The 18,637-nt window shown below is 49.2% G+C and overlaps 3 protein-coding genes across 3 annotated transcripts; 1 reads left to right on the top strand and 2 right to left on the bottom strand.

The window, feature by feature from the left end:
• Positions 1-672: 672 nt before the first annotated feature.
• Positions 673-4,376, top strand: LOC100825428 (3-ketoacyl-CoA synthase 11). The gene is made up of 2 exons (XM_003573878.4): positions 673-1,599; positions 3,330-4,376. Exons 1-2 carry the CDS (start codon positions 844-846, stop codon positions 4,128-4,130), a joined length of 1,557 nt encoding a protein of 518 aa, XP_003573926.1. The 5' UTR covers positions 673-843; the 3' UTR covers positions 4,131-4,376.
• A 1,728-nt stretch (positions 4,377-6,104) lies between these two features.
• Positions 6,105-7,117, bottom strand: LOC100825120 (stress enhanced protein 1, chloroplastic). The gene is made up of 4 exons (XM_003573877.4): positions 6,949-7,117; positions 6,746-6,799; positions 6,431-6,597; positions 6,105-6,316 (listed from the first exon to the last, which is right to left on the bottom strand). Exons 1-4 carry the CDS (start codon positions 7,013-7,015, stop codon positions 6,212-6,214), a joined length of 393 nt encoding a protein of 130 aa, XP_003573925.1. The 5' UTR covers positions 7,016-7,117; the 3' UTR covers positions 6,105-6,211.
• Positions 7,118-16,710: 9,593 nt separating this feature from the next.
• Positions 16,711-17,866, bottom strand: LOC100824821 (chitinase 2-like). The gene is given in 2 exon segments (XM_010236428.3): positions 16,711-17,576; positions 17,578-17,866. Coding segments are annotated over 2 exon segments (924 nt in total). The 5' UTR covers positions 17,751-17,866; the 3' UTR covers positions 16,711-16,825.
• Between the last annotated feature and the right edge of the window lie 771 nt (positions 17,867-18,637).

The raw sequence follows: 18,637 nt of genomic DNA, 5'->3' as shown, positions 1-18,637 counted from the left end.
TACACATAGTAACTTTACATAAACAGTTCAATCTCTGGGAGAAATTAATCTCCAAACCTTCCAATGGCGAAGCAGGGCGCAGGTTTTTTGTTAAAGAAAGCAAATGTACCCACTGCAAAACAAGGTCCAATGGCGAAGCAGTGCGCAGGTTTTTTGTTAAAGAAAGCAACTGTACCCACTGCAAAACAAGGAACACATGCATGATGCATGCAAGATCGAACGGTATACTGTAGCATCATCAGTGCAAATTGGATCCGTAAAAAGGACAAGCAGCTAGAGTAAATTGTAATCTCGCTCCACGTTTTTACTGAACAGTGAACACAATCAATTCACAGCCACCTACTCTTGGCTGTGCATTACTGGCCACTTTCATACTTGCAATAATACCAGTACACATGTATAGCACGACCTTAGTACGTACGTACACATACTACACACTAGTACTGGAGCAGTATATATAGCTCTCCTATACATATATACGGGTACATATATATATACGGATACTCGGTATGCAAGAGGTCTGGCAAGAGCAGGTGGGCCGTGTTAAGCTACTGTGCACACATATGCTACAGCAGCACGTACGCCACAGTCATTAATGCATTAGCAGATTAGCAGTAGTGCCTCCTCATCAGCTACCTGCTGCCGTTCCCCATTAAGCTTCTACTAGCTAGCTATCCGCCTATCCCTCCTTCTCCAACCCTATAAATCCACACGTACTCTGGCCATTGCCTGCACTCCAAAACCACCTTCCTCTGCTTCTCTTCCTTGCCTCATATATTGGTCCAGAAAGAGCAGAGGAAGGGAGACAGAGAACCAGTAGCTACATCGGTGGGGGCGGCAGCCATGGACAGGGAGCTGCTGAGAACGGTGAAGCAGGCGACCAAGAACCACGCCATTGTTCTCTACCACCGCTTCGTGTCCCACCTCCCCCACCTCCTCGCCACCACGGCCCTCGTCGTCATCGCGCCGCACCTCTCCACGCTGCTGATGACGCCGCACAAGCTCCTCGACCTGTGGCGCGACGGTCGTTGGGCGCAAACCAACAACGTGACGACGACGACGATCAGCGGGCCGGCGCTGGCGATGGCGTGCTGGGCCGCGGTGCTGGCGGCCTACACGTACGCCTCGTCCCGGCCGCGGCCCGTGTACCTGGTGGACCTGGCTGGGTACAAGGCGCCCGCGAAGCACGAGGCGTCGCGTGCCAAGACCATCGCGCACTTCTCCCGCTGCGGGCGGTTCAGCGAGCAGAGCATGGCGTTCCAGAAGCGGATGCTGGAGCGGTCCGGGCTCGGTGAGGCCACGCACTTCCCCATGTCGCTCATCAGCCTCCCCGTGGACATGTGCCTCGCCACGGCCAAAGAGGAGTCCCACGCCGTCATCTTCGGCGTCGTGGACGAGATCCTGAGGAAGGCCGCCGTGGCACCCGAAGACGTCGGCGTGCTCATCTTCAACTCCAGCCTGCTCAGCCCGACGCCGTCCTTCACGTCGCTCATCGTGAACCGGTACAGGTTCCGCCACGACGTCGTGGCGCACAACCTCAGCGGCATGGGATGCAGCGCCGGCATCATCGCCATCGACCTCGCCAAGCGCCTGCTTCAGGTAAGTAACGACGTGCTCTCGGCTCTCGGCTCTCGCTCGCTCACTGGCTGACACGCCCCGGCCCGTACGTCTCTCCCTTGTCATCATTAATGATGTAGCGCGATAGTAGTACGTCTCGTCTCGTGTGCATGCATGGCGATCCCACTACTGCACGTCTGTGCCATGCATGTCCTCCAGATACGGATCCAATAAATGACGGCATCTTTGACAATGACCCTAGATTAGCTAAAATCCCGGCCCGCGCGCAAGAAGAAAATGAATTATATAGCTGTGATTAATGTGCCGCTTTCCGTTTCAAGAAAACAAAATATAATTGGTGCCGAATATAATAATCAAGACACACGCCTCCTATGTGGTACAAATAACCTGCATCCCTTGACAACTTTTATTTTCACGATAAACATCCCTCGAGAATACATGCATGCAGCACAATGTGAGTTTCTTGAGTAGCATGTAAAATTTCATATGGATGATTAATTTGATGAGCATATTCCATTTTTACAATATTCCTCTTGATTAATTTCCTGCCACTAATACTATACATCATCATATATATCTGAAATGGGCATGTCTAAAAATGCCGATATAAATCTTGCAAAAAAGGGTGAAACGATGCCGTCTGCAGCACTGCACCTTGCCTAGCTCCCCCGATTTTAATGCCTGTAGAAATCCATAAATATGGCAGCTGACCAGCAGCTACAACTATGCCAAAAACATTAGAGATCCAGGACAAGCGCTTCACTGCGTAGGACCTCCGTGTTTCAGTTTCAGCCAGGGGGCAGCCTCTGTGTCAATCTTAACTACTCAGGCTCAGTCACGCACATTGCACAATTTACTCCTAGGCTAGAGCAGCCACTGTTCAGAGGGCTCTGTTCCTTCAATGATTTGATTACGTATGCACGAATCTTTGACTAGAAATACTCCAGAATGGTAGTAACTCACCTTTTCGAAAAAAAGAGTAGTAACTCTACTGAAATTACTTCCTGCAAAATGCACTGTCACAGATGCCACTGAAAGTAGCAATAGCCATAAGATATCTGCGAAGAAGGAACGTACGTTCACTATTGGACAGGACAGCACTTGCGTCCCAAATTCAGTCCCAAATCTGGCTTTTGATTTTGCCAAAGGAGAGTGTTAATTGCACTTTGACATGTAGCCATGTGCTGCGGTTTTGCATGCACATACATCATCATTCCTTGACAGCGATTTTAGCAGAGATTCTGAGTGGCCCGGACACCCAGTGAGCCTCGACTAGAACAGAAGATACCTGTAGAGTAACGCTCGAAGCAAAATCAGGCCAGGAACAGGAGAACGTGCCTCCTTTGGGTTGGATTTTCTATTCGTGTACATGCATCCAATCCAAGGGGAGGAAAATTAAACATGGCCGTGTTGTGCGAGCCCATAGAATCCGCCAGAATTGCTAGCCACGTGCACGGCCGTTTGGCATTTGCACCCTGTTATTGTTGTGTACTGAAGAAAGGAAGAGAAAAAACGCGTGAAACCGGGGAAAAGCAAACTCCGGCCGGGAGCACAGCCACGATGGCCAGGTCGACGCAGAGATAAGCTAGGGACCAAAACCGATGGGCAGCGTGTACCGCGTTAATGGCGCACGATAGGATTTAGGCGCCACTCTGTTCGAGCTTCGTGTCCGTATTACAGTAGAAAAGAAACAACCTAATTAATCCCGGCATTATGAAAAAGTTGTTTTTGACAGCAAATTGGTGATGCAGGTGCACCGGAACACGTACGCGCTGGTGGTGAGCACGGAGAACATCACCCTGAACGCTTACATGGGGAACAACCGTCCGATGCTGGTGACCAACACGCTGTTCCGCGTGGGCGGCGCCGCCATCCTTCTCTCGAACCGCCGCAGCGACCGCCGGCGGTCCAAGTACCAGCTGATCCACACGGTGCGCACCCACCGCGGCGCGCACGACCAGAGCTACGGCTGCGTGACCCAGGAGGAAGACGAGGCCGGGTGCGTCGGGGTTTCCCTCTCCAAGGAGCTCATGCTGGTGGCCGGCGAGGCGCTCAAGACCAACATCACCACGCTGGGCCCGCTCGTGCTGCCCATGTCGGAGCAGCTCCGGTTCCTGGCGACCGTCGTGCTCAAGAAGGTCTTCCGCGCCGACGTCAAGGCCTACCTCCCGGACTTCAAGCTCGCCTTCGACCACTTCTGCATCCACGCCGGCGGCCGGGGCGTGCTGGACGAGCTCGAGAAGAGCCTCAAGCTCAGCGCCTGGCACATGGAGCCCTCCAGGATGACGCTATACAGGTTCGGCAACACCTCCAGCAGCTCGCTCTGGTACGAGATGGCATACTGCGAGGCCAAGCGCAGGATCAAGAAGGGCGACCGCGTCTGGCAGATCGCATTCGGCTCCGGGTTCAAGTGCAACAGCGCCGTCTGGAAGGCGTTGCGCACAATCGACGACGCCGGCGAGAACCCGTGGAGCCAGGATGTCGACGTGCTCCCCGTCGACGTGCCCAGAGTGGTGCCCATCGACGAGGCCTCCTACCAAGTCCCAAACTAGCTAGCTTAATTCGGCCGCCGCGGCATCGGTCTCTATCTCTAGCTTGCATGCGCCGGTCGACCTAGCATATCTATCGCCAATTCACCATTCTCGATCTAGGCCTTAATTAATTAGGACCTCGGCTATTATATGTCCTGATTATTGATTTGAGTAAATCTCTATGAATTCAACTGCCAAGACATTTCGATCCATTAATCTCCTTGCTACGTGTTGTCGCCGATATGGAGATCAAGCATTAACTTGCTCCGTCTTTGTCTCAGTGGACTGAGATTATGTTAAAACTCAGTCGATTGCATACAACGATACATTCATTGTTTTTCCATCGCAAGTTCAAACTATTGGCTTACGCCGTGTATTGATCAACGGTACTACTCCAAAGTCTAAATGTACGGCGAGAAAACAAAACGGCATGCACATTAGCAACGCGGGGTTCATACGTGATATTACGCTAGTAAAGTAATTTGTTCGTCCCTTCACTTCCCAAAAGTTCGTTTTTCATCCGTCGAAAAAAATCCATACTATTTTCATCCCTCGACGGTCAAAACCGGACACTTTCCGTCCCTCGGTCGACCCGAAACGGTATATGAGTCCAGGTGGCCGGTTTTACTTACCGGGCTTGCCAACCTGGCGCTTCAGGCTTCCGCGTCACCTACACTCTGCCTACTTCGATTGCACCCACACCATCTCTGGTCGGCGAGCTCGGACCGACTTCTGCTAATAAGGCTTGGTGTCGATGGTCGCTGCGTGCGCAGGCTCTAGCACCGGCACGGGCGTTTGGGAGTCGGAGTGGCGGCCTGTGAGCACGGCAAACAACATGTGTGCCGCTCTTCTCATGGCATGGGCTAGAGGTGTTCGGCAGCCACAGGGAGGCGTGGCATGGCAAGACCAACACCGACGACACCAACTTCCTCCCGACGCTTGAGCTCGTGGATGACGGAGACGCACGTCCACGACAAGGACGGCTAGCTGGCCTGGCGACTGGCGCTCTAGCGACGAGTCCGCAGCGCGGAGCACCGGGCTCCCCCGAGATGCGCCGTCACACTCCCGCCCTTCGTGGGGCCAATCGGTGCACACAACACCAACATGGTGGTGTCGCGGGAACGAAAGGGTGGCTGTGGTTGGACAAGTTGGTCGGTATAGGTGACGTGTCTGAAATGCCAACATGACAAACGTGGTAAGTAAAACCGGACACGTCGATGCGGATACCACTTTGGGTCGACCGAGGGACGGTGAGTGTTCTATTTTGACCGCCATGGGACGAAAATATTATGAAATTTTTTTGAGTGACAAAAAGCTAAGCATGAGCTATATGTGTTGTTACTCTTGTAGCAAAGTTGTTCGGTATTTAAGGCCCCAATGACCTACCATTGCCAAACAAAATATGGATGTTACAAATCCACGTCACTTATTTCAGGACGGAGTGAGTATATTTTTTCTTACAGTTATGCACCGGGAAGAAATCCATGTGGATCAAGGGTAGAAGAAATTCTTCCACGCCCATCCCCGCCGGCGTGCTCCAGCTACGAGCCCTTTCCAGCTCTCCGCGGCTGTGCCGATTTTCATGGAGCGTGGCGGCCGGTGAGCAAGTCGATGCGGTCGATCTTGTCGGAGCTCCGAGGAACATCACCGGGCTGTAGAAGGAATGGGGCTACAACCTGCCGCGGAGAGTTGGCTGTAGAACTGTTCTAGTTTTCTCGTTGGGCAGTCTAGAGTTGAGGATAATTGCACGACATTCCGGCAATCATGCAGTAATTTGCTGTATTTTTTTTTACTTGCATGCCAAAACTAGTTCCATCCAGTTGACGATTTGTATTGCCTGCCAAAACGACTTGGAAGCCTGTGGCAATTATGGGCGTTATTTTGGCTGCGGTTGGATCGCTTGGCGATAGCGCCGGCCTCCCGTAAAATTAGCTCGTGGATAAAAATTAGCGTGGAACCGAAAACTGCTTAAAACTAGCTATGAACAGAGCAACATTAATTCGCCTACACAACGAGAGTGAATGATTGATTGATTGATAGAAGCCTTCTGGTAGCAAGACACATATGTTTGTGTGAAGATTATCACCACATTGAGTCATCGATCAATCTGAAGAGCCAGACTGCAATATGAGAAACGCGGTGACCACCCCGACAACTCCGGTGAGTGCCAGTGCCACCACCGGCAACGGCGCCATCAGCCCCACGTTCTGCAAGAAATGACCAAAGCAACACTCACACTTCCGATCTCCCATACAAAACAAGGGATAACACAACACAACTAAAATTGTACAAGAATTAATGGAATTGTGCCGTGCGGCTACCTGAAGCACCCCTTTGCCGGTGGTTAGCTCCACCCCGACCGCCCCCACGAAGCCGAGCATGGCGCCGCGGCTGAGCCACACGTCCAACCCGGGACCGCTGCCGCTCTTGGATCCCTGCTCGCACCTAACGCTCTTGACGGAATTCAACCTCACGCTCCTCCTGCTCACTGGACGCCCAATCCATGTTCAAAAATCTCTTAGTATAGCAATTTGGGCGGTAGTAATTGACTTGTTAAAACCGGTGCACGCGGGCAAGAAGGGACGGAAGAAGAACATTTTACAAGAGAATTAATGGAGTGGCTTGCTTTTACTTACTGCCACGGACAGCAGAACGTGCTGACGTCGTGACCAAGCGGGAAACGCCATTGCCTACAGTACAGGGAGAGGACGCAATTCCACAACTCGTTAGGGCCAAAATTTTCTAATCTAATCTAATTCCAAATTCCAGCACCTACAAAAGAGAAAGGGAACACTAAAAGCAAGAGAACGATCCTTGCCCAGAAACGAGAGAGAGAGACCTGGCAATGCTGCGACATAGGAGTAGAAGCGAGGAGAAGCAGAGGAGAGACGGAGGAGTTGCGCCATGGATGGGTACTTGGATGTGAAGAAGAGAGGGGGAGCGGAGCAGTCTTTAGATGGCTGCTCTGCTTCTAGTCTGGTTCTTATCCTCGGTGATCCGTGGACGCTCACTCACCAACGGGTGGGGCATGTACGGTAGCTTACGCAGGTGTCGAAGTCTACTCCCGACGTGGCTTACGCTTTCTCCGTTGGCACCCGCAGATCTGGCTTCGTTTGGGCACTTGTCGGTGTCCAACGCGTGATATTTTGTTTGTCCTTTTTTCTTTACGAACGTGGCAGTTGCCCTGTCATATCTTAGCTTGCATCGGGTAGTAATTCTGTTCGGCGTGTTCGGATGAACCCGAGCCGGTGACATATCGTCCGAGCTGGGAGATTTTTTTTAAAATAATATGATTTTTTTAAATTTTTTGAAAATAATATGCGTTTTTAAAAAATAATACGGCATCGGCCTCGCCCAGGCCGATTAGTTCGAGTCGGCCTGGCCGAAGCTGATTAGGACCATTCGGCCTTGGCCAGGCCGACTGAAGGCCGGCCTGTCACTCTTAGCAATATTGTTCTGATGATATTGTCATGTAGAGTCGTGCCCATCGTTCACGGTTATAACTGAAGAGAAGTCCTGATTCAATGATGCAGAAATCGGCACCTTCGCTTCGTCCGACTCATGAGACTTATCGTCATAAGAACTACGACCATCTGTATCTTCATCCTCCCTCTGGTTCTGCAAGTGACCATCTTCTTCGTCCGCATCTGTCTCGCCAGTGTACTCATCCTCTCCTACTGCCTCGGAGCACTGGCCTGATTCATAACCACCACCTCTAGCATTCGACACAAATGGACAAGTCATAATTTGATTCACCCTCGCCTTCAGTTGGATTGGTCTCATGAGCGACAATCTAGATTAAGGCGACAGGTGTAGTTTCCCTTTTCTCGCAACTTTGTAACCAGCGCACCCACTTTGATGTCCGGTCTATCGGTCTCAAAACCTAGAAAATATTTGAACTTGACTTGGTCCACAATGCTTGCACACGGACGGTGTATGTTTCAGGACTGAGCGCTAAACATCCTACCCACCATTCCTGCAACTGACTAAAGGTCCATGTTTGAGGGGCCGTTAGATCCAATTCCACATACTTAAACTGACTCAGATCAGCTCCATGCTCGGTTGTTAAGGCAGTACCGGAACCGTAGTAAAAAACAAACTTCACTATACCGGACAACTCTGATGCCTAAAAAAATGTTTAGACGCGTCAAATACTAAGCAATACGGCATATAAAAAATATTAAGACGCGTCAAATACTAAGCAGTACGGCAGATTAGCGTCAAATACTAAACAGTACGGCATAAAAAAAATCTAGCCTATCAAAACATATTACTACCGGCCATATTATTTAGACGCAATACTAAGCAGTACGGCAGATTAAAAATATTAATACCCGTCAAATACTAAATAGTACGGCATAAAAAAAAATCTAGTCTATCAAGACATATTACTACCGATCATAATATTTAGACGCATGAAATACTAAGCAGTACGACATTAACCGTTGTCCAAAATAATGAGCACTACCAAACCCTAAAACATACTTCTATATATACATACACACGTATCCTCGTAAACATATATATTATAGGATAAATATGTGAGAGATTGTGATTTACCCTTGAAGTGTGTGAATGCCGACCTCGAGTAGCCTCACAGTCACTAGATGAGCACCACCTCCAAACTGCTCCAAACCACCACCATTGCCCCAACTTAGCAACACGAAATTAGCTCTACATGTTCTATGAAAACAGTAGATCAAAGTGTCATTGGGTGCTAAATAGCAAGAGGATGCAGTTTTGTGGGTTAAACAGGAACAAAACTCACCAAGTTTGGCTAGAAATTGGGGACATTTTTTAGGAAGAAGAAGAGCAGAAGAAGAACAGAAGGGAACGGGCGCAGGGGGCTGGGCGCTGGGCTGCTCGGGCCGGGGAGGAAGAAGGGAAGGAGGAGAGAAGGAATAAAGAAAAAGGGAACGGGCGCAGGGAGCCCCCGGTCGGCTCCAGTCGGCCCTGGCTGGGCCGACTGAGGCTCCATTCGGCTTGGGCCAGGCCGAGGCTGTATTATTCCTGAAATTTTTGAAAAACGCGTATTATTTCCGAAAATGATTAAAAAAATCGTATTATTTAAAAAAAAATCAGCAATATCTTTACTACTCTTTAATTCACAGTTACGTTAGTCCATCGTACGTCAACTTTAGAGAAATTACAGTTCCATGCCACCGCCCGTACTGCTGATTTCCTGAATCGTTTTTCTCCTCTTTTCTTTTCTCGCGTCTCACCCAGCCCGCTGCCCGCGTGCCACCTGCTCCTCCCCGACCTGCGCGTCGCCGCCGCCATGGGGTGCGGCACTGCTGGTCCCCACGGACGCTGCCATGGGACGCAGCGCCTCCTGCGCCAGTTCCTGCCGCCGAGGACGAATGCCTGAGGAGAGCGTCGCCGGCCTCTGCCCGCTACCCCTGCCCCCACCCCGACTCTCCTCCTCATCGAGCCGCCTCTGCCTCCGCCGCCCCCACCCCTGCCCTCCTTATCGAGCCGCTGCCGCCAGCAGCCTCCGCCCGCTGCCCCTGCCCCTGCCGGTCACCGCTAATGGAGGGACTTCGAGAGAGTCCACCTCCACCAGCCAGGTCGCTTCCAGTGCGACGACGTCCCTCTTCTTTGTCTGATTAGTCAGTAACTCTGCATAATAAGTCTTATATTTGATATGTGTCTTATTTTACCTGCAACCAAGAAATTGCCAAAGCAATGTATCAAGCACGGTTCATCTACTAGGTATGTGAAAAAGAGGCAGGTGGGTGTTTTAATCCCAGATGATCCCATATGTAAAGCAATACTGCAAAATCTGGAAGAACCATTGATGATCCCATATGTAAAGCAATACTGCAAAATCTGGAAGAACCATTGATGTGCGCAAGGTTGGTTGTAGGCTTACACCTCCAGTTTTCTCACATAATTTTTTTCCTGCTCTTGACGATGTGGCCTATAACCAAAGGTTTGGCCTATAACCATCATGAACTGCTCATCTGTTGTCAGGACTTGTAGTTATTTTCTCGTTTGCCCTTTATGTACAGTGTCAAATATCTGTCAGAGGATGAATGGATACTTTTGACCCAGTAACCATTGCCGATATTTATGAGCCACATGTATGTTCATTCTTTTTTGCTACTGCACTTGAAACTTTGCACAATGTGACTTTTAAAAGACATTTTTTTCTTGTTGTACCAATACCGTTAAAGTTTGCACTATTCGGTAATGTTCTATTGAGAGTGTCACTTGCTCTTCGCGTACAGAATTCTTGCTCATAGTTATATTTACCATTTGACGTCATTTTGTATAGTGAGTAGTGGATAGCACAGGTCAGATTATGTCGTATACCAACTGCTAAGTAGTCTGAAGAAAAGAATATCTAAGTTGCAGCCTGATGGACTTTTCATAACATCTATATTTGACACATGAGCCAAAATTTGATTCTCTCTGATGAACTGATATCCTGCAAGGCTGCAAGATAAAATTTTGATACATGATATCAGAAAGAAGTAAAGCTTGAGCTTCTATTTGCAGGGCACTAAAAGCATCTGGCCAAGATGCCTTACGAAAATAGTAGATTCAGGGCAATCATGTGAATGAAGATCCCAAAATCCCGATGGAGGAGAAGTGCGGACCTGCTGTGTTGTTGATCATGCAACACATACCACACTGTCAGCTCTCGTTTACTCCTTGTTTCATAAAGTGCAAACAATCACTGGTGCAGGCCTTTACAGCTAAAGAATGAAGAACTATTCAAATAGAAGAAAACATGTAGGTACAAAATACTCTAGATGACAACATTGCTTTGGTAAGATATTTGCCCATGGTGTACCGTGCTAATACTGATTGATCAAAAGTGGAGGTGAATTTCCAACAACTATAGATGATGACATTGCTTTGGTAAGATATTTGCCCATGGAAATAAAATATAAGGAAAATGTATTATTCGCCCAAAATATGTCTCTGTAGGCTTCTTTTCCCTTCGTAATAACATCAACTTTTACAAAATGCATGCATTTTCTCCTGGTCTTTTTGTCCCGCCTCACGTGGTTTGGAATAATCAAACGTCGAGGTAAAATAGAATTAGAAGACATACTCTCCAGGCAAGACATGGATGTATGCGTAGACTTAAAATATTGCATGTAAAATTTATTTTGGAATAGGATGCCCTCTCATTCATTCATGTCTTATTTTCTCATAGTTCTTTTTCTAAATATGTGCTGCTTCTAACTTTTTTTTATGTGTGAAGTGAGGTAGTGGAGAGAACTAAAAGGAGTGAAGCTATTTAGTCCCAATACTATTTTTGATCAGGTAATGCTATATAATTTTAAGAAGGAAAGGTATCATTGTCTTTTGAGAAAGTAGAGTATAGAAACAAAATCTTAGGAAAAAAATATTTAAGGGATGTTTAGTGGTTGTCAAAGAAGACCAAAGAGAGAATGTTTTGATACATGTTTTAGAATTTATCATTTTATTTGTTGTACCGTTGCAAAGAGAGAATGTTTCTTATGTGTCTTTAGTTTTTCTCTAACCCATCTATTGTTCACCAATGTCCCCCTTTTTTGGTTCTGCTACTGCATTAGGCCATTGGCTACACCTTTGTGTGGCTTTGTTCTGAATTTCCTTCTTTGTATATCGCATGAATAGAATTTGGACAGTTGAGGCTGAGGTCTGTTATTTGAATGCAATCCAATTTTTTTTAAACATCCACTGTTCATGAACTAAGAACACTAAACAAGACCCCAAAGCGGCTAAAGCATGAGCCGACCGAGGACAAAACATGACCGAAGAATACACGAAGGACATATGGAGAATATACTTGGCTTCTATGAACAATTGAACATCGCTCCCAGCGACGCCGCATCATAATCCGACGTAGATAGCGCCCTTTGCAGGACTTGACAATCTGTCGAGAAAACAATGTTGAGAAACATATCTTTGACATGAAATGGACGTGTACTTGAGTCTCACATGTATCTTTCTTTTATTCCGTTGCAACGCACTGTCACTTAACTAGTTTTTGAAATAGTGGGCTCTCCCCACCAATTTCCATTAGAGAAACCGCCAAGTTTTACCTGAGAAAGCTTCAGAGATCACCACCTTGAGCATCAGAGCTGCCTTCTCTAGCTTGCTTCGATTTGCTTCTTTCTGCAGGTGATTACACAATGAGAAAACATCAGAGGTTGGATCATAGGTTGCTTCGATTTGCTTCTTTCTGTAGGTGATTACACAATGAGAAAACAACAGAGGCATGATCATCAGGGAATTTATGCTTGAAGCATGCATCATTTCTGGTCTTTCAGAGGGACCAGATGACAGCAGCACTGCCACTCAAAACCAAACGTCTCTGAACAGAGGAAAAGGAGGATAACCAATCCCCCATCAGCTCAGCCATCGTTTTGGGAGTTGTGGAAAGGCCAAAGGCGCACATCACAACTCCCCACAGGAAACGGACCAGCGGGCAGGAGAAAAAAAGGTGATCCACAGTTTCGGGTGCAGTGCAGAAATGGCAATGTGCATCTCCCTCCCACCCACGTCTCAACAGATTGTCTTTAGTCAGTATTCTATTCTTGATAACAAGCCACAGAATCTTAATCTTTTGTGGAATTTTGATAGTCCACATTTTTCCTGTAATTCACCATATTAGACATTCTGAGGTTGAGATACAGAGATCTTACTGAGAAACTGGGACCCAGTCTCCATCTATCTGTATCTTCTTCTTCTTCAGAAAGAACTTGGAGATCAAGGGTGCCTCTGACCTGATCCCATTGCTCAGCAGTATCTCCAAACAAAGTTCTTTTGAACTGGATAATTTCAGCCCCCTCCATTTTCACTTTTTGCAGTGTGACATGTTTAGTAAAAGTGATGCCATACAATCTGGGGAAAAGGTTTGCACCAGGTATCTTTCCAGAAAAGAGTCTTAGCAAGGAAATAGATGTATCTGTGTTTGGCTGGTGCCCTCTTTAGTCCTACCGAATGAGGGCTGCCAATTATTTGGCCAACGATTTCTCAACTCTCACTTTGTCCTACCGAATAAGGAGTATATGTAAGGATGTGTGAGAGAGATGTGGTGGTCCAAATTGGCAACCAAAATGTTGGCAACAAATCAAGCAAGAACCAAAAAATTATTGGTTGCCAAATATTTTTTTTTGGCTTGGAGTGTTGGCTCTCACGGAACACACTCTTAGTGCCACATGTTTTTCTCGGCTCTAAATTTAATTTTTTTTATTGTCCAAACACAACTATGTATCCAATTGACGAGCCGTTTCACCGTTAGCTTTATCGCGTCGAGATTTATACAATTAGATTTCAGATCGCTATGTTTTGATGACATTTTTTTGTTGAAAGTTATCACGTTATAATCATTTGTTTACCCGATTAATATTAGTTGGATTACCAGTTTGCTAAGCATTAACGTGCACCTATGTAAACACTCAATCATTGTCCTTATATGTCATATCTTACTCATTGGAACACTTCAACACTCACTTTCAACCATGAAAACGGATTTTTAATCAAATTAACGGTTGAGAAGATAATTAGTTTGAAAATTTAAATTTAATAATTAATGCTTGTGCATACATGTTCCAGTCCCACTATAAGTGCGGCTCCATTGGAATGCGTCGCACGGGGAGATAGCCATGCGCACACGTGCTAATTAGATTAAGGAAAAAACTTATCCCCTCGTAAGATTTCGCTCAAAAAGATCGGACGTGTCTGTGGGTGGAGCCGTGGAGCTGAGACAGTTTTTTTTTTTTGATGAAATGGAGCTGAGACAGTTAATTCTCATTTGCGTGAGAACTATCAATTCCGTTATAAAACGGGTACCGTGTATACCAAAATCATATGAAACATACTCTTGATCGACAATCGTAGCCACTGGATCAAGATGTTCTCTATATTTGCGTGAATCTTGCACGAACCTCAGTTGTTTGATCGAACGGTTCAACTTAGAGATAGTTAATGCTCAGTCATGTTAGAAATAGCAAAACCGAACATATACGCTCCAACTTGTAAAATCGGACGTATTTTTTATTTCTTATTATATGGTTTAACCCGAAAATATGAATAACTAGTTGAAATCCCCGTGCGTTGCAACCGGCCATCACACTCTCTCCTGTAAATACAAAGTGACGAAACTATGCAGAAATCGACATGAAGGCTTGAAGTGAACCGAATTTGTGTCATTGCGGAGAACATATCACACACAAACAAGATAATCCTGTTATTATGCACATGATGTCTCTTTCACTTTGACTACATGTGCTCGCAAAAACTTGATCATCAATAAAAAAATAAAAGACGTTGCGCTACCACATGACTATAGGTGGCCAACGTGCAGAGCCAAAAAGCCCGCGAGCTCCCCGTGCTTGGTTCGTCATGGACTCGGCTTGGCACGGAACTAAGCGGGCGTGCCAGCCCGCAAGCCATTGTCACAGGCCCGCGGGCGGTACGGCATGATCGGTTTAACTTTGTTTTTAATCTTTTGCACAACCAACCCATGTCATTCCAGATCCGGCGGCCCACTCTGCCACTTCCCACATTATGTGCGGGCCTACCCCTCCCCAACTACTCCTGATCTGGCGGCCCAGTGCCTGCTCTTCCCTTCTCCCTATCTACACGTAGGCGGCGCACGGGGCACGAATCGGAACCTCTAGCAGAAAGAGGATGGATGGATGGATCGTATCAGGCCTAGCCGCCTGGAGATGCCATCGCGACATGGCTGCCTGGAGGCCGTGCTCCCTGCTTGAGGATTTCCCTCACGCCGAGGATGGATCCTGGCCTGTTTCGCTGCTGCCAGACAAGATCCGGTGCGGGAAACGGGCTAGCCCGCGGTGGCCTTGGGGGCGGGGGGGGGGGGGGGACTTTTCGTTTTTTTTACAATTTTTTCCGATGGCATATTGGCTGTAATTTTGATGACACGACGTACCACGACGTCCGTACCATCACCACAAACTCCAATTTCAGATCCGGCGGCCCACTCCGCCACTTCCCACATTATGTGCGGGCCTACCCCTCCCCAACTACTCCTGATCTGGCGGCCCAGTGCCTGCTCTTCCCTTCTCCCTATCTACACGTAGGCGGCGCACGGGGCACGAATCGGAACCTCTAGCAGAAAGAGGATGGATGGATGGATCGTATCAGGCCTAGCCGCCTGGAGATGCCATCGCGACATGGCTGCCTGGAGGCCGTGCTCCCTGCTTGAGGATTTCCCTCACGCCGAGGATGGATCCTGGCCTGTTTCGCTGCTGCCAGACAAGATCCGGTGCGGGAAACGGGCTAGCCCGCGGTGGCCTTGGGGGCGGGGGGGGGGGGGACTTTTCGTTTTTTTTACAATTTTTTCCGATGGCATATTGGCTGTAATTTTGATGACACGACGTACCACGACGTCCGTACCATCACCACCAACTCCAATTTCAGATCCGGCGGCCCACTCCGCCACTTCCCACATTATGTGCGGGCCTACCCCTCCCCAACTACTCCTGATCTGGCGGCCCAGTGCCTGCTCTTTCCTTCTCCCTATCTACACGTAGGCGGCGCACGGGGCATGAATCGGAACCTCTGGCAGGGAGAGGATGGATGGATGGATCGTATCAAGCCTGGCCGCCTGGAGATGCCATCGCGACATGGCTGCCTGGAGGCCGTGCTCCCTGCTTGAGGATTTCCCTCACGCCGAGGATGGATCCTGGCCTGTTTCGCTGCTGCCAGACAAGATCCGGTGCGGGAAACGGGCTAGCCCGCGGTGGCCTTGGGGGCGGGGGGGGGGGGGGGCTTTTCATTTTTTTTACAATTTTTTCCGATGGCATATTGGCTGTAATTTTGATGACACGACGTACCACGACGTCCGTACCATCACCACCAACTCCAATTTCAGATCCGGCGGCCCACTCCGCCACTTCCCACATTATGTGCGGGCCTACCCCTCCCCAACTACTCCTGATCTGGCGGCCCAGTGCCTACTCTTCCCTTCTCCCTATCTACACGTAGGCGGCGCACGGGGCACGAATCGGAACCTCTAGCAGGAAGAGGATGGATGGATGGATCGTATCAGGCCTAGCCGCCTGGAGATGCCATCGCGACATGGCTGCCTGGAGGCCGTGCTCCCTGCTTGAGGATTTCCCTCACGCCGAGGATGGATCCTGGCCTGTTTCGCTGCTGCCAGACAAGATCCGGTGCGGGAAACGGGCTAGCCCGCGGTGGCCTTGGGGGCGGGGGGGGGGGACTTTTCGTTTTTTTTACAATTTTTTCCGATGGCATATTGGCTGTAATTTTGATGACACGACGTACCACGACGTCCGTACCATCACCACCAACTCCAATTTCAGATCCGGCGGCCCACTCCGCCACTTCCCACATTATGTGCGGGCCTACCCCTCCCCAACTACTCCTGATCTGGCGGCCCAGTGCCTGCTCTTTCCTTCTCCCTATCTACACGTAGGCGGCGCACGGGGCATGAATCGGAACCTCTGGCAGGGAGAGGATGGATGGATGGATCGTATCAAGCCTGGCCGCCTGGAGGCCGCGCTTACTGCTTGAGGATTTCCCTCACGACGGGGATGGATCCTGGTCTGTTTCGCCATTGCCAGACAAGATCCGGCGTGGGAAACGGGCTAGCCTGCGGTGGCCTCGAGGGTGGGGAAAAAACTTTTCGTTTTGTTTACAATTTTTTCCAATAGCTTATTGGCTGTAATTTTAATAACATGACGTACACCATCACCACCAACTCTAATTTAATATATTGGTACAGACTAATAGCCGGTGGCATTAGCCAACAAGGCCTGCACTTCCGTCTCATACTTGAACCCTTGCTTCTTGGAATGATCCGCAGCCCAGAGAAAGACGCCATAGAGCTTGCCCTGCGACTGCAGGGTCCGGCAAGCGCTGAGCGCCGCGTCGACGGGCACGGAGGTGGTGGTGGCCGCCGTGGTGAAGCTGGCCAGGATGTTGGCCCCCGGGTAGTTGGCCATCTGCTCGTCGAAGAGGCTCACGTACCGCGCCGCCGTGGTGCTGGCCCCGTAGGCGTAGAACTGGAAGTTCACATAGTCGATGTCCGCCCCGTGCACGTGCTGGTCCGCCCACAGCGCCCTGTAGTACCGCTGCACCTCGGCGTTGCCGTAGGGCGCGATGGACGCGGAGCTGATGACTCCGGCGCGCTTGAGCCCCGCCACGAGGCGTCCCGCGCACGCCGCGAAGGTGGCCGGGTCCGCCTGGAACTGCTCGTAGTCGATGTCGATGCCGTCCAGGCCGTAGCGCCGCACGATGGCCGTCAGGGATTCGACGGCGTTGCTCACCCAGGAGTCGACGGAGGTGGCGTTGAAGAACACGGGCTTGCCGCTCACCGTGGCGCCGCCGAGGCTCACGGCCACGCGCACGTTCGGGTTGAGCCGCTTGGCCTCGGCGATGGCGTCCGGGGTCAGCACCGTGTCCTGCCAGAACACGTTGAACCGGCCGTCCGTTGGGGTCGGGGGATCCGTGGACGTGGTGTAGTCGATGGCGAATGTAGTCCACCCGGACGCGCGGGTCCACCGGCACGTCCGTGAACCTGACGCCGTTGTACATGGCGCCGATGTAGTCGCGGAAGAGGTTGGAGTTTGAAGCCGCGGTGGCCATTGGGGCGAGGAGAGCAGGAAGAAGGAGAAGAATGACGGCTGTGGTGAGCTTTGAGGAGCCCATCTCGATCGGTAGTGGCTGACTTGTGTTTTGCAGAGGTGGAGTTGGTGTCACTGCACTGCTTGGTTGCAGCTGCAAAAGCCGGCCGGCCTGTATTTATAAATTCTAAGCTGCTACTAGTGTGGTTTGGTGATGGGATGTCAATGAAGATTATTTATATATATATTCCAAAAAGACGACCTCGAAAATGGACTTGTTCTGCTTAGCTTTGCCAGGTCTGAACTGTCAAGTTAGGGGATCAGGTCAAAGTTATCAGCTGCTTTCGACTGGAGGAAGCTGAAACGTGCTCTTCGATAGCATGGTGACTCTTCTTTCTTTCCAAAACAAAGTCCACTCTTGGACGTCTTGGGTTGCCATGAAGATGCAGTCAACGGAGGATGGCAATGTAAGTATGTACAGATGGGTTAAGCTTATGATGATATTCAGGATAATTAGTAGATACGCGTACTGTTGTCTTGCTCTTTCGACTAGCTAGCCACCGAGGAAGACTTCGTAAGTTCAAAGTTTGGCATGCAATGGCTTATAAAACATCCGGCGAAGGCCCACAGAAATGATTCTTTTGTCCTACTACTACAATTTAACAAATGTCTCTGGTAGTTATCAGTACTTCTAGAAAATCCAACGGCATGCAGGACGGCAGGACTCAGCACGCAATCAACTTACGGCTGGCTGCACACAGGTCAATTACATTGCTTTCTTAGGTTGGATTTTACCGGCTAATAGCAAAAATAAAATTGTTGTTTTCAACGTTGTTATCTATAGTGACGGGAGAAAAGAAAACAGTAGTGACAGTCACTAGCTACTCCCTCAGTTCGAAAACAAATGGCGTATAATTTTTGTTAACTCTCGAAATTTCTAAACTTTGACCAAAGAATCATTTGTTTGGGCCT

This window comes from Brachypodium distachyon, chromosome 3, assembly GCF_000005505.3.
Source record: "Brachypodium distachyon strain Bd21 chromosome 3, Brachypodium_distachyon_v3.0, whole genome shotgun sequence".
Lineage (NCBI taxonomy): Eukaryota > Viridiplantae > Streptophyta > Magnoliopsida > Poales > Poaceae > Brachypodium > Brachypodium distachyon.
This window is presented reverse-complemented; position numbering and strand designations above follow the sequence as displayed.